At 42.8% G+C, this 14087-nt stretch overlaps 1 protein-coding gene across 10 annotated transcripts in view; it reads right to left on the reverse strand.

The window, feature by feature from the left end:
* EML6 (EMAP like 6) overlaps positions 1 to 14087 on the reverse strand; it is a 290298-nt gene that overhangs the window by 62042 nt on the left and 214169 nt on the right. For all 10 annotated transcript variants that reach the window (XR_011255673.1, XR_011255672.1, XR_011255675.1 and 7 more), the window contains 5 exons: positions 11442 to 11553; positions 11042 to 11169; positions 6363 to 6504; positions 3319 to 3471; positions 3025 to 3156 (listed from right to left, as the gene is read on the reverse strand). Coding sequence is in view for 7 of the 10 variants with exons in the window: in XM_069583321.1 (XP_069439422.1) it covers positions 3025 to 3156; positions 3319 to 3471; positions 6363 to 6504; positions 11042 to 11169; positions 11442 to 11553 (667 nt within the window). In the remaining 3 variants the exon portion in view is untranslated. The remainder of the gene's footprint in view (positions 1 to 3024; positions 3157 to 3318; positions 3472 to 6362; positions 6505 to 11041; positions 11170 to 11441; positions 11554 to 14087) is intronic.

Consider the following 14087-nt stretch of genomic DNA (forward strand, 5'->3'; position numbering starts at 1 on the left):
GTTGGTGAGGATGAGGAGCAGTTGAAACTCTTGTGTACTGTTGATGGGAATGTAAAATGGTATAGCTGCTGTGGAAGATAGTATGGAGGTTTCCCAAAAAATTAAAAATGGAATTTTATCCAGAAATTCCACTTCTGGGCATATATTCAAAAGAACTATATACCCCGATCATAGCTATATTATTCACAATAACCAAAAACTGTAAGCAACTCAAATATCCACTGATCGATGAATGGATAAACAAAATGTGGTATGTACACATAATGGAATATTCAGTCAGGTCAGTTGCTCAGTCATGTCTGACTCTTTGCGACCCCATGCACCAGAGCACTCCAGGCTTCCTTGTCCATCACCAACTCCCAGAGCTTGCTCAAATTCATGTCCATTGACTTGGTGATGCCATGCAATCTCTCATCCTCTGTCGTCCCCTTCTCCTCTTGCTCTCAATCATTTCCAGCATCAATGGAATATTATTCAACTTAAAAAGGAAAGTAATTCTGACACACGTTACAACACGGAGGAATCTTCAGGACATTAGGCTAAGTGAAATAAGCCAGTTATAAAAAGACAGACACTGTATGACTCCACTTATATGAAGAACCTAGAATAGTGAAATTAATAGAGACATGAAGTGGAATGGTGCTTGCCAGGGGCTGGGGGAGGGAGTAAGGGGAATTATTATTTAATGGGTACAGGGTTTCAGTTTAATAAGATGAAAAGATGGATGAGAGGTGAGATGGCTGGTGGTAATATCTGCACAACAATGTGAACGTATTTAACACCCCTGAACTGTACACTTAAAATGGTTAAGACAGCAAATTTTATGTTATGTGTATTTTATCACAAGTAAAAATAATTTTAAAGTAATCTCCTCAATCAAAACATATTCTTCCTATGTCCCATTTTCTCTTGGTTCTTCACTCCATAAAACGTAAGTAACAATTGGTTTTAACTCCCTAATGGTCACTGTAGTGGTGGGATTCACATACTGTGTCAGGCGGGGTGTGTGTGTGTTGGGTTCTAAATATGACTCATCACACTCTGGTCTTCATATGCATAAAGATGGCCCTCAGTGTTCTAAACCTTTCTCACAACAGGGCACAGCCAGAGATGTTAGCCAGAAATCAAACAGGATGAAATCCTTGTTTTCATTTTTTTAAAAAGCAAACAATAAAAGAGGCTATCAAAGAAGGGGTTGAGAAGCGGCTGCTTACACTCACCCCTCACCTCCTGGGCCTCACTGGTTCCTAGATGCCTCCCAGGCCCGTATCCTGCCTATTTCCACACACCAGCCCAAGTCCCTGGCACTGTGTCTGCCTGGCCCTGACGTGAAAGTGAGCGGGACTTATCTGATCCCCTTTGCCCTTGTTGGGACTTGCACCTCTCACAATGAATGGCACGCATGCCTTCCTTGCTCTGTGTAAAACGCCTGCAGGTTGTAATGCTGATTAAGTCCAAATTCCAGCTCAGTACGTATAGCTACAAGGAAATTCCTGCTCAGCAGAAGGGTCAGTCTACCACCACTCCTTAAACAAGTGCATGAAATACACTGACATCTCTAAAATAAGCTGTTTTTGGTTGAGACCCTTGTCATCTCTTTGTCTTGGTTTATTTCACTTGTTTTCCATCTCCAGACTTGCTCACCCTTCCCACGATGGTAGGGAAAGCCCCACTCTAATCTGGCAGTTACCTAATGCTTACGGGATAAAGTTCAGGGTTAAACTTCCTAGCATGACCTAATAGTTTCTTTCCTTGCTGTTTCGGCCTCGCGGCTTCCCCTGCCTTTCTCGCCCTCAGCCACTCAGCATTACTGTTTCTTAATCCCCCTGTTCTTCCAGCCTCCACATGGTAGCACAACCTGTTCCTTCCCAGCCTGGAACGCCGGTCTCAGACATCACCATCTGTTGAACTTCTACTCATCTTTCAAGACCCATCTCAAAGGTCACTCCTTCTATGAAGGCTCCATGGATTCCCCTGGGAGCTCTTTCCTCAGAGATGCTGCTTTTCACCACATGGACTAAATTTTCTTCGCTGAAAGCTGGGAACCTGCCCATTATAAAATGCCTGCCCTGGACTCTAACATCAGCCAAGTCCCTGGGGTGGGTTTTCAAAGTGATCCACCCTAGAGCGCCCCAGGTGCTTACTGCTGGCTCGGGCACTCTGAGCCCCTGCTCACCACTTCCCTTGTGACCCTCTGGTTTGTGCTCTGGTGTGGTTCAGGTACCAGCCTGTTCCCGCACTCAGTGATAAACACTGCAGAGAGTAGGAATCACATCTCACTCCCTTCTGGACCTTCCACATTTTCTGGCTTCAGACTTTTTTACATGGCAAGAGCTAGATCTGCTGCATAAGTAAACAGAGAAATCTCCATGGCATCTGTGGGTATGACCTGGAGGAGGGAGGGGATAGGTTGGGAGTTTTGCGAGAAATCAGAGAAACTCTAGGTGAGCTGAATATAGCTTCCTACCTCCAGTGGAGGATGAAAATGACTTGAAACTCCTTGGGCAGTTCTCTGGTAGACAGAAAATTGGTAGGAAAAGGGAAAGCATTAAGGAGGAGATACAAGGCAAGGACATAGTGTGCCAGACCCAGAGGTGAAGGCGGCTTGCTATGGTAACAGAAGGCATCATATATTTTCAACAGTCTTAAAACTCAATGGCTGAGTTAATAATTACAGTAGTGGTAGTGATAGTAGTAACAATAATAAAAAGGTGGAAAAATACTAAAAATTTTAACAACTTATTGACCAGAGATATAGTAATACGTCTTTTGTTACCCGAACATCATTGACCAGAGATGTTTCAATCTTCACCTACAGGACAAACCGCTGGCCACAGGCAGTAACTTCTGCAAAAATCCCCCAGTTAATAATGTGTTAACAGCAGCTACTTCTGGGTTGTAAAATTATAGTCGTTTATGTTGTAAGTTTCTCTTTAAACTACCATTTGCTCTTGGAAATAATATATGAATGGACATGACTTTTAAAAACTGAAATTATATTTTAAAAGCCACAGCATACTTTACCTCTAGAGTCCCAGTCAATGTGTGTAATATAACTAGAGGCACCTTTACAGATGCCAACCCTTTTGCTTGTCAGGACGTTGTAAATATCCACAAAGTTATCATGGGATGCCACGGCAAGGTATTTTCCTGTATCTATGAAGAAAAATCAGTGGTTAACAGTGAAATATTTCATGTGGGAATTTACTTCCAGGAACTGAGCATTTTAAAATGGGTTAGAGGTTAAGGAAATAGTTAAAAAGAATCCACTCTTGCAACTTTTTGTCCCAACATATTTTCACAAGTTTTTGCTGTCACCTTTTGAAAATTTAATATCAGAGATCATTTCTTTTCTGTGATGGAAGGAGACCATGTCTTCGACAGTGTCAGCATTTACAACCAGGAAACTCCCATCATTCAAGCCAACTGCTAAGGCTTTCCCATCTGGGGAGAAGGCACAGCATCTTCCACCTACAAAAGAATTCACAAACAGCACTGTTATGATCCGTGACTTTGCTACCAAACAAATGAAGAGGGGGGAAATGTACCTATAGTCATGGACCTGTGACTGTGTCTTTAACACTGCTGGTGAGAACTAAAACTTCATAATTTAAAACATTTACCACCAAACCCAAAGACAATAATCATTAATATTAAAAATAAGCTTTCCATCTGTCTGTGGTTTATCCATTCATTTTTTCATATATGAAGACCTGGAGTTTTCAAGCGACAAGCAGAGTGAAGCAGGAAAAGGAATAAAGGATTAATAAAACTAGTATTTCTTCTTCCAAGATGTGATACTTAAGAATGGGACAAAATTTCCAGAAACTATTTTTTTTATACCATGCTTTACACACAAAATTTGCTTTGGAGCACCTTGTTGCTCTACTTTTAGTCTCTCTAATCTCTGAGCCGTGGATTGTAATGCATAATTCTAGAGGTGAAAGATTTTATTCCCGTCTCTTCTGTCATGGGAAGAATGAAGTACGGACATTCTCTCCAAAGGTGTCTGCAAAACTAACCAATACTGGGCTGAGGGGACTACATGATGAATGCTTTCTAACGCTTTGCAGGGTCATGGGAGGCACTTCTGAACGCGGAATACGGAGTATGTTAAATAGGAATCCTACTTAAGGATACGCCCCCTCCTTGGCCATGTTTTTATTGTCAAGATATTGGTGAGCACAGCCCCAGGATGGGTTGGTCATGCAGCCTTGGGCTAGGACATTCCAAACTGAGTTTCCACCCCTCCCTCCCCATCCACTGTTTCCAACAGGCTGAAAAGCCACATTCACACCAGTAACTTTAAATGGACTCATCTAAAGTCCACCTTCCTTCTTTTCTTCATCCATTCACTTTGCAGTTATTTACCTACTGTGAATCAGGCATTGTGCTAGTGCTGAAAGAACAGAAAGACCAGCCTGCCCTTGAGGAGAGTCACCAAGCTTAGGTCAAGCATAAAGATTTATTGCACAAACCAGGATACCCGAGAGCGAAAGGGAGAGCTATTAATAATTACACCAGGACACCAGCTATAAACTGAGTTGAATGGCCATCCTATCTCAGAGGTGTTGGTAGTTGTTCTTTTGAACTCATTTTTAACCTGGTGAATAAAGTCCATTGGCTGATATTCAAGGTACTCACAGTGAGTACTTGGTCTGTTATTTTCCCCGGTGTAAATGAGTAGCCTGATTATTCACCTCTGTGGTAGATAAGAGCATGAGCTTTGGAGTCAGACTCGGGTTTGAATCCTGGCTCCCTCCACCACTTATGAAGACCCAGAAGTCGAGTGTAAAGTGCGTCCATATGGTGGAGGGAGCCAGCGGCACGCAGTGGCCACAGGTGTGCCCTCTGAAGCCACACTCCTGGGTCTGAATTCAGACCCATCACTTACTAGCTGCAACTGGGCAAACGACTAAAGTGCTCTGAGCCTCGGTTTCCTAATTTCTAAGTGGAAACAATAGAGGCCTTACTCACCAGGTTCTCGTGAAAACCACAGGCGAAGTGCTAGCGCAGCTACTGGCTCAGTGGTGTCAACCACTGTCATTATCATCACCACCGTCTTCACACCTTTTCTCACTTGATCCTCCTTGTCTCCCCATGTCCATCGATAAAAGTACCCAGCACAGTCTAGGGGCCAGGCCCCAATCTTATCCTTTCCTGTCTTAACTTTCACAAATCCTTTGAGCCTCGGCTCTCGTTTTCCCCAGTGGGGCTGTCCCTGGCAGTGGGCCTTACCCTGAGCCTCCGTGACGCCTTGTTTGTGCCAGAGATCTTCCGTTTGTCTGTTCTCACCCACTCTCCACCCTGCTCTGTGTCTGGAGCTGGCCTGCATGGACTCTACCAACAGGCTCCCTCGCCCCCGGGCTTCTGATGCGTTTGGTCAGGGGGAGCATGAGGGAGGGTACTCAGCAGGAGGCTGCAGGGAGGGTACAGGGAAGAATGGATAGAGGGTAGGGAGGCTGGGGCATGTTCTCCCCTGGCTGCCTCCCTGCGGGGTCCCTGGCTGCCTCCCTGCGGGGTCACGGCTTGCTGGCTGAGCCTCTGGGCTGGACGGTTGCTGCCTCCTGCCAGGCTGCCATCTCACACAGCTCTCACTCTCCTCTGTTCTTCCTCTTGTCCTTTCAGGCCCAGGCTGGCAGTGGTTACCAGCTACTACTAGTTGCATTCTACTGCACTAGCCCTGGCCATTTCCCTACATCCTGCCTGCCCCTTCATAAAGAGTCCAGTTTTGAGACTCTTCAAATTACCCAATTTAAATGGACCAGCTGTTGCTGGGACTCTGTTCAAGTCTTGTCCATCTCTGACACTAGAGATGTGACTGTTCATCCTGGGATCCCCAGTGTCTGATACATAGAAGCTGCTCAATAAATGTTCGCTGAATTTCTACTTCTTGGTATAACTCTTGTTTCTCATGCATATAGGTGTTTAATACATGTTTATCTGTTTCTTGTAGTTAACTATTATTTTTAAACCAAGTTTCCTTTTTCAGTAATAAAATCAGTTCTGGAGACTGTCGGACATAAAGAAAAACACCATTCTTTACAAACTGATGAGTTTCAACTGACTCCCACAATTCAGATGAGAAGAGGAAGGACATATTGCCCCCAGGTGGCAAATGTCTATGCAGTGCAAGGAAATAAAGAATAGAGCTGGGCACGGATGCATCAGGCCAGCCTTCTGGAACCATCCTCCATGTGATTAGCTATATCTGTAGCAACAAACACTAAGTCCCCGTTTCCAAGCATATCTGGGAGCACATAATAGGCACACACAGTAAATATTAGTTGAATGAATGGGTGAATGAATCCAATACTTGTGGTCGTAAACACTTTCACAGATGTGTAAGGTGACATACTCACCTTTTTTGAGTTTCCTCACTGCCAGCATACGGTGCTGGGAGGATAATTCCCAGATCCGGAGGGTTTTATCATCGCTCACTGTTGCACAGATGGGCAGGAGGGGGTGAGCTGCCAGGCCCCACACTTCTCCTTCCATGTGCCCCTGTGAGGAAGGAAATGGGGCAACAAAAATCAGTTCAGTGCTTCTCAGCGAGCCCTTTCCAAGAGAATCCCAAACAGGTTTAAATAGGAACACACACGGTTTGAGCTTCCTTGAGCCAAAATGATTGTACTGAATAAAATTTTCACTTGAACTTGAATCTAAAGCTGGGCCTACATGATACTAAAGCATTCATCTGAAAAGCAAAGGATGGATTCATGTTGCTAAGTTTTGTTTATATGATGCCAAACATCTTCTCATGTAGAAGCATCCTAGTGAATAATGAACTGTCCTCATTTTATCCTGTGATTCGACACTGAATAAACACAGTATGTATGTATCTCCTAGTAACACAGCTTGGTCACAAAGACACAAACTACTTTCTTCCATAAAACCATATTCTAAAATATGTAGGTACCACTTATCTATATTAGAGGAATTGGACAGTAGTATTCTTGCTAATTAATTCCATTTCAGTTCTGTGCACATCATTTGGCAGAGCAGAATTAGAGAGATCTAAAATTTTATTTCCAGTATCCTGGGTATAACTTAGGGTCAGCATTTGTTCCCAAATTTTTCTATCCAGTGATCATAAAAAACTGAAAGGGGCTTGACAAGCCTTGGACCAATTCCAGATGCTGTCTTATCACAAACACACTTAGCTGGCTTAGAATAATAACTGTGATGAAATATATTTAATGAATGAATAATTAGGGAGAAAATGAATCTGATTCTTCTAGCTTATCACTCACTAAAGCAATGTAAAGAATAGATTAGACATGGAACAATAAAACAGACCAGATTGTTTACTGAATTTTTGCTTTTAGTGGCTAATTATGAAAAGGCTTTGCTTAGTAAAGCAGAAAGAAGACCATACGCAGGCATCTGAAAGGTGTTTGTAGTTGGAATGCTTTGGGGGAACAGGTGGCTCTTCAAAGAGAAATTGGATGATTCCAGTTTGACTGGGGAGCTGTTTGAGCAAAACAGTAATTTGGCAGAAGATAGAAAGTTCTCAATACTGCTGACATTCAAATATCTGAGCAGGGCGTAGATACTGTTTTTGAGTTTATTAGATTTGGAGCGCCTTACATCCCTGGTTTTCTAGTTTTCTTCCCCTGGGAAGCCTCCCACACTGAAAGCTATGGTCTGAGGCTGGGTCAGGTGCGAGCCCTCTCTTGTTCCCCCTAGACTGCATCTGCCTGAAGCTCTTTTACAGACCAAGTCCTTTTGTACACTGAGGACAGGGTTGTGGGGCTCTGCTGCTGCCGCTGCTGCGTCGTGTCCGACTCTGTGTGATCCCATAGACGGCAGCCCACCAGGCTCCCCCACCCCCAGATTCTCCAGGCAAGAACACTGGAGTGGGTTGCCATTTCCTTCTCCAAGGCATGAAAGTGAAAAGTGAAAGGGAAGTCGCTCAGTTGTGTCCGACTCCTAGAGACCCCATGGACTGCAGGCTATCATGCTCCTCCATCCATGGGATTTGCCAGGCAACAGTACTGGAGTGGGTTGCCATTGCCTTCTCCATGGGGCTCTGAGACCCTTTCAAATCACTGCTTCATATATTGATTTTAAAGTTGTATTTCTTTAATCTAATGTGACTGTGTACTTTGATTCCTGTATAACATAGGGATGCTCAGTGAGTAAGGTGGGCAGGGTATCTCTTGAATGGCACCAGGAAATGAGCTTGGGACTGTCCTTTCCTCCTGACCACTCTAAAGCTGATAATAACCAGCTGCACAATTGAAAGTTGATTATATTCGAAGTATATACAAAAGGGATTTTCAGAACTCACCTCCTGTCACTTCTCTCTTCCCCTAAACTAGTCTCTTAAAAAAAAAAAGCAATCTATTCCAAGTGATGTTGACTTGCTGAGCCACGGACACTGTAAAAGTGGTTCTGAAATCTTCCACAGCAGGATTGCCGATGGTCTTAACCACATTGTCTCTACTGTTCCTTAAGTTTCCCTCGGGGCCCACCTCTCAGAACAGGACTGTCGGCCCCTTCAGTAGTCCTATTCTATCCTGGGTAGCACACAGCATAGGGCTGGTCTTGGCAGGAGCACAGCAAACACTGATTGAACTGAACTACTGAGTTCTACCCAGGAGGAACAGGCAAATGATTGACCAGAAGATGAAAGAGAGATGCTGAGATAAAAGGGAAAGAATGGCACACGTGCAAAGAGAGAATAGGGTTCTCCCAGCTCCACTGCCTGCCCAGGGCTCAGGGGGCCCAGCTTCTACACTGTTTCATGCAGTCTCCATGCTGAGATGTGTGGAGACACAAAGAAAAGGCTCTGGTACCTGACAAAGCTTGGTACGAATCCTAGCTCTCCAGTTCTTAAGATGTGGCTGTGGGAAGTTCACTGGGCTTTAGGCCCTTCATCTATAAAACAATTACAACCAAGCAAATCTGTTCTAGAGATGAGAGAGTAATTTTGCACAATGGTATTGCCTGACACACAGTCAAGCGATCAATAAATGACACCCTTGGATAATTGTATTAGAAGAATGATAGAAACAAATACAGGAAAGAATTAAAGAGAATGTAAAAGTGAAAAGACTTTGTTATTGAGTTTAAAACATATTTAGACAAAATTAGTTCAACTATAATACTTTTGAACCTGAGAAAATGTTAGAGTTTGAACCTTCAAATGCTGCTTAAATCCATAGTATAGCACAAATCTTACACACATATTTAGCAGTATAGCACGTACTAAATAATTTGAAGTCTCAAACGTCTGGGGATTGAAAAGAAACATTTCATGTTCAATGAAATTAAATAAACCGTCATGGCCAGAATGAGAAAGAAAGGTAAGAGCAGCTGGAGGACAAAGATGTCACCCCTTCTCGAGGTCGCACCTCAGTTCTCAACTTGGGCTGCCTGGTGCCATCAGCTACAGAGCTTCTGAGGTTTGTTTCTAACACAGGAAAAATTGTAAAACACGGATTCTTATTCAAGATAGCCAGGGTGGGGCCTGGGCACAGGCATTTTAAAACCCTGATGTGTGCGCAGACCTGCTCTCAGGTGTAGTAAGTCAGAGGGCCCCTTTCAGTGGGATTTTGGGGGTCAGGCCTAACACAGCAAGCCTGCAGGCAGGCATCAGGTGAGGGAAGGAGGCAATTCTCCTCCACTGGACCCACAGAAGTCCCAGAGCTTAGATAAGCAGTGCAGATTCTTTCCACTCCACCTTCTGAACCCACCTCCTCATCCCTGCCCAGGCCTCTTCCACCTCTATGATCTAGTCATCACCTCCAAAGACACATGTCACTCATCAGGTGACATGTGATCACTTCTTGGATCTTTGAGGATACTGCTGATGCTTATTTTAATCTGGTATTATCTGAATCAAATTTTTGAGAGGAGAGGAAGGGTAAGGAGTATGTTATATGTTTATGTGAATTGAGGCTGGGACTAGAATGATGCACAAAACCTAAAGAGACACATATATTTGGTGTGTGCAGAGCAAAGACTTTTTTTTAGTTTGACAAATTTTTGACAGACTGAGAGGAAATATACCCAAGAAACCCCATCCACATCTGAACCTGATTCAGACAATGAGATTATGGACTCTGAATAGATGCTCTAATGGGATAAGGCTCTTGGGGATCCTGGGAGTGGGAACGTATTCTGCATGTGGTAGGGACATGATAATTGGTAGCCGACCCTTAGGATCCTCCTGGCTTTCACACTCAGTGTAATCACCTCCTTTGAATGTCCTATAGCCTTGTGGATGTGTGCATGCTAAGTCGCTTCAGTCCCCACAGACTGTAGCCCACCAGGCTCCTCTGTCCACGAGATTCTCCAGGCAAGAACACTGGAGTGGGTTGCCATGCCCTTCTCCAGGAGATCTTGCTGACCCAGGGATTGAACTGGTGTCTCCTATAGCTCCTGCATTGCAGGCAGATTCTTTACTGCTGAGCCACCAGGGAAGCCCCTCCTATAGCCTTATTATCAACCAATAACATATGCGAAGGGGATGGATGTATTATATGTACGTGATGATACGATTATGTTATTTCAAGTTATTTAAAGGCATTGTTTTTATTTTTCTCTTGCTTGCTTTGAGGAAGCAAGCAGCCACATTGGGGGAACCCCACATGATGAGGAACTTCAGGCAGCCTCTGAGAGCTGAGGGTGGCCTCTGGACAACAGCCAGCAAGAAACAGACACCCTCAGTCCTGTACTCACAGGAACAAAACTCTGCGAACAACCTGAGTGATCTTAGAGGCAGATCCTTCCATAGTGAAGCCTCAGACGAGACCACAGCCCTGGTCTTTATCGCGGCCTTACAAAACCTTAACGAGAAGACCCAGTTAAACTGTTCAGACTCCTGACCCACAAAGAAACCATAAGATGATGAATGTTTTTGCTTCAAGCTACATTTGTGTCAGTTTGTTATACAGAAATAGATAATACAGCATTTGCCTGATCTTTGGAGAGAATGTCTCCTTTAATTTGGCATCCTAAGTGTCCCCTGTTGCCTCACCCTGGCTCCAGCTCTGATGTGAATTGTGGTTTAGAATATGTGCAGACACAGTACCTGAACAAGCAGTGTCATTGGGCCGCTTTTATCAATTTCCAGGATCTCTCCATTTTTTGTTCCCACCAGGATATGTCCATGTCCCAAAGTGATGGCACGAATTGAAGGATTATCTTCCAAAAGCAAGCCTGAGGAGGGCAAATACTGCATTTAATATTTTACATGCTGTATTTAATATAACAAAAATAAAATGATTATAGTGATTATATAAATTCTGTTTTTATAGTTCCAAAGTACTAAGTACTAGGCAATCCTCTTTGAATTTCTACCAAAGGCCACAAGCTCTGAATGTGGAAGAAAAAGGGAGAGTTGATTTGGTCATGGTTTTCTAAGAACTTTATTACTATCTTTTTCATTCCTATGAACAGAAAGACTTCCATCGCATACTCGGGAGTGGCACCTTTTGAGCTAGTTGACAAGGCTGCTCTTTTAATGGCATAAGTCTTCAAGCATCTTTCAAACATATCATCCCAGAGCTCCACAATTCCATCCTTTCCACCTGTTACAAAACCCTGTAAAGGCACACATCAGAAGGATTATATACACATCAAAGTGACAAGGACCCACCCAGTCTCAAAAGGATTCCCCCCTGGGTAAAGAAGCTTTGTCTGTGTTTCCTTCTTAAGCATGGAGACTGAAAAATCTGATGATAACATCATATTTTCTGGACACATCTCTCATTTCTCTAGCACTATTAAACACTTTCTCATTGTGTGTCCATTTCACTTTCTTCAGACCATTGATTCGAGTTTAGCACCCTGGATTACGGATGGCTGTTTCCATGCCCAGTTCCCTGACTGGGATGTGGGCTGCTAGAGAACAGGACCAGCCTCAAAGTTTGCAGAGTTTCTGATATCTCATGCTCCTGCTAAATGAACTGGAATTAATGTCACAATAAAAAATGATTGCTAACTATTTTAAAATATTTACTTCTAGAAAAAAACATCATTATTTTTCTATTAAGAATAACAAGTATTTCATGTAACAAGAATATCTTGCTCTTCTGTTCATGAGATATCAATTTCTACCATAATTAAGATCCAGATTAATTTCTATAAAACCTGGAAAGTATAAAGCCTAACATATTGGATATTTTTTTGCTAGACAATGATTTTTATTCTTATTCTAAGTTTATGATTTCTTGGCCTTATTAGTTTTCCTTTCTGGCAACTACCAACTGTTCTTAGAAATTTTTTAAAAAGAAAATTACTGAGTAATTCATTCTGTTTTCTCAAAAACTTTTAATTTACTTCATTTCAATGATGTTGAAAAGGAAATAATATTTTGAAGTTTATTGCATTAAATATCTTAAATATCCTTATTTATATTCATTATAGATTGTGAACCTATAGACATTTACTCCCAAAATTAAATCTAAATGCAGTATATTATAATGTGATATTCCTGCCTTTTCCCATGATCTTTAAGCTTTAGTTACCAAGCAATAAAAGAGTTTAAACATGCTATATCACATCAACCTCCGGCCCTGCAAAAATTTTCTTTCCGCTTTAATCTTTTCTAAAATTTGCAGTTTAAGCAAAACAAATTTGCTAGTGAAAAACAGCTTTAGCACTAAAGAAATCATTGTAATTACACATCTAACAAGAACCTACTTCTATAGCAGAATCAGCATATTTACCTGGGAATAAGCAAATGCAAAATGAATCTTCTCTTAATATGCTATATTGGGTGGCTTAGGCCGTTTGGAGGTCAGAGAACATACATAAACTGGTACCATCAGCAAACTAGCAGTGAATAAAACACTTCTATTTTCTGGCATATTGAAGGAAGTGTTTTAAGAGCACTGAAGGGAAGTATGACCTTTTTAAATTAAATATAATTTTTTTTTGGCCATACCTTGAACATACAGGATCTTAGTGCCCTGACTAGAGATGGTACCCATGCCCTCTGCAGTGGAACCATGGTGTCCTAAACACTATACTGCCAGGGAAGTCCCCAGTGTGATCTTTATTTAGAAAGAACAAGAACAACAACATCGCAAGGCAGGGGGTTAGCTGGATAGATCAGGACAAAGATGAGCCTGAGTAGAAATACAGCTGGTGTGATGGTTAACCTTGTGTGTCAACTGACTGGCTGCAGGGTACTCAGATTAAACATGACTCCTGTGTGTGTCTGTGATGGTGTTTCTGGATGAGATCAGTATTTGAACTGGCAGACTCATTAAGCTGCCCTACCCAATGCGGGTGGACATCATCTAATCCTTTGAGAGCCTGAATAAAACAAAAGGTAGAGGAAGGACAAAATTGCCCTCCTTTTATTCTGATTGATTGAGCTGGGGCATCTTATCTTTTCCCAGCAGACTAGGGTTTATAGCACTGGCTTCTCTGGTCCTCAGGCCCTCGGACTTGAACTCAATTACACCATCAGCTTTTCTGGGTCTCCAGTTTGCAGATGGCTTAGTGAGACTTCTCAGCCTCCAAAACCACACCAACCAATTCCTTATAATGTCTCCTTTTTGTATAAGTATATCTCTGTCTATATCTACATCCTATTGGCTCTGTTTCTCTGGAGGATCCTGACTAACACAGCCAGCACTCTGACATGATTATTAAAGATGAGCCTGTCTACACAGGAACAAGCTGGTTATCAATATAGTGAAGTTGCTCAGTCGTGTCCGACTCTTTGCGACCCCGTGGACTGTAGCTTACCAGGCTCCTCTGTCCATGGGGTTTTCCAGGCAATAGTCCTGGAGTGGATTGCCATTTCCTTCTCCAGGGGAACTTCCAAAACCAGGGATGGAACCCGGGTCTCCCGCATTGTAGATAGACACTTTACTGTCTGCGCCACCAGGGAAGTCTAGCTGGTTATCAATATAACTTCAGGTCAAATTGATGGGAAAGACAATAATCCAGCTACTAGGCACTTCCAGATCTCTGCTCATTATACCACTGAGGAGGAAGACTGGATAGAAATATTTCTCAGACTCTTACTACTGTGTGCCTACATTTCTCTCAGCACTTCTTAAGGAGTTCTTAGGAGTGACAGCCAGGAAGAATAAGTATGAAAAAAGAAGAGACAAACTGCA

This window comes from Ovis canadensis, chromosome 3, assembly GCF_042477335.2.
Source record: "Ovis canadensis isolate MfBH-ARS-UI-01 breed Bighorn chromosome 3, ARS-UI_OviCan_v2, whole genome shotgun sequence".
Taxonomy (NCBI): domain Eukaryota; kingdom Metazoa; phylum Chordata; class Mammalia; order Artiodactyla; family Bovidae; genus Ovis; species Ovis canadensis.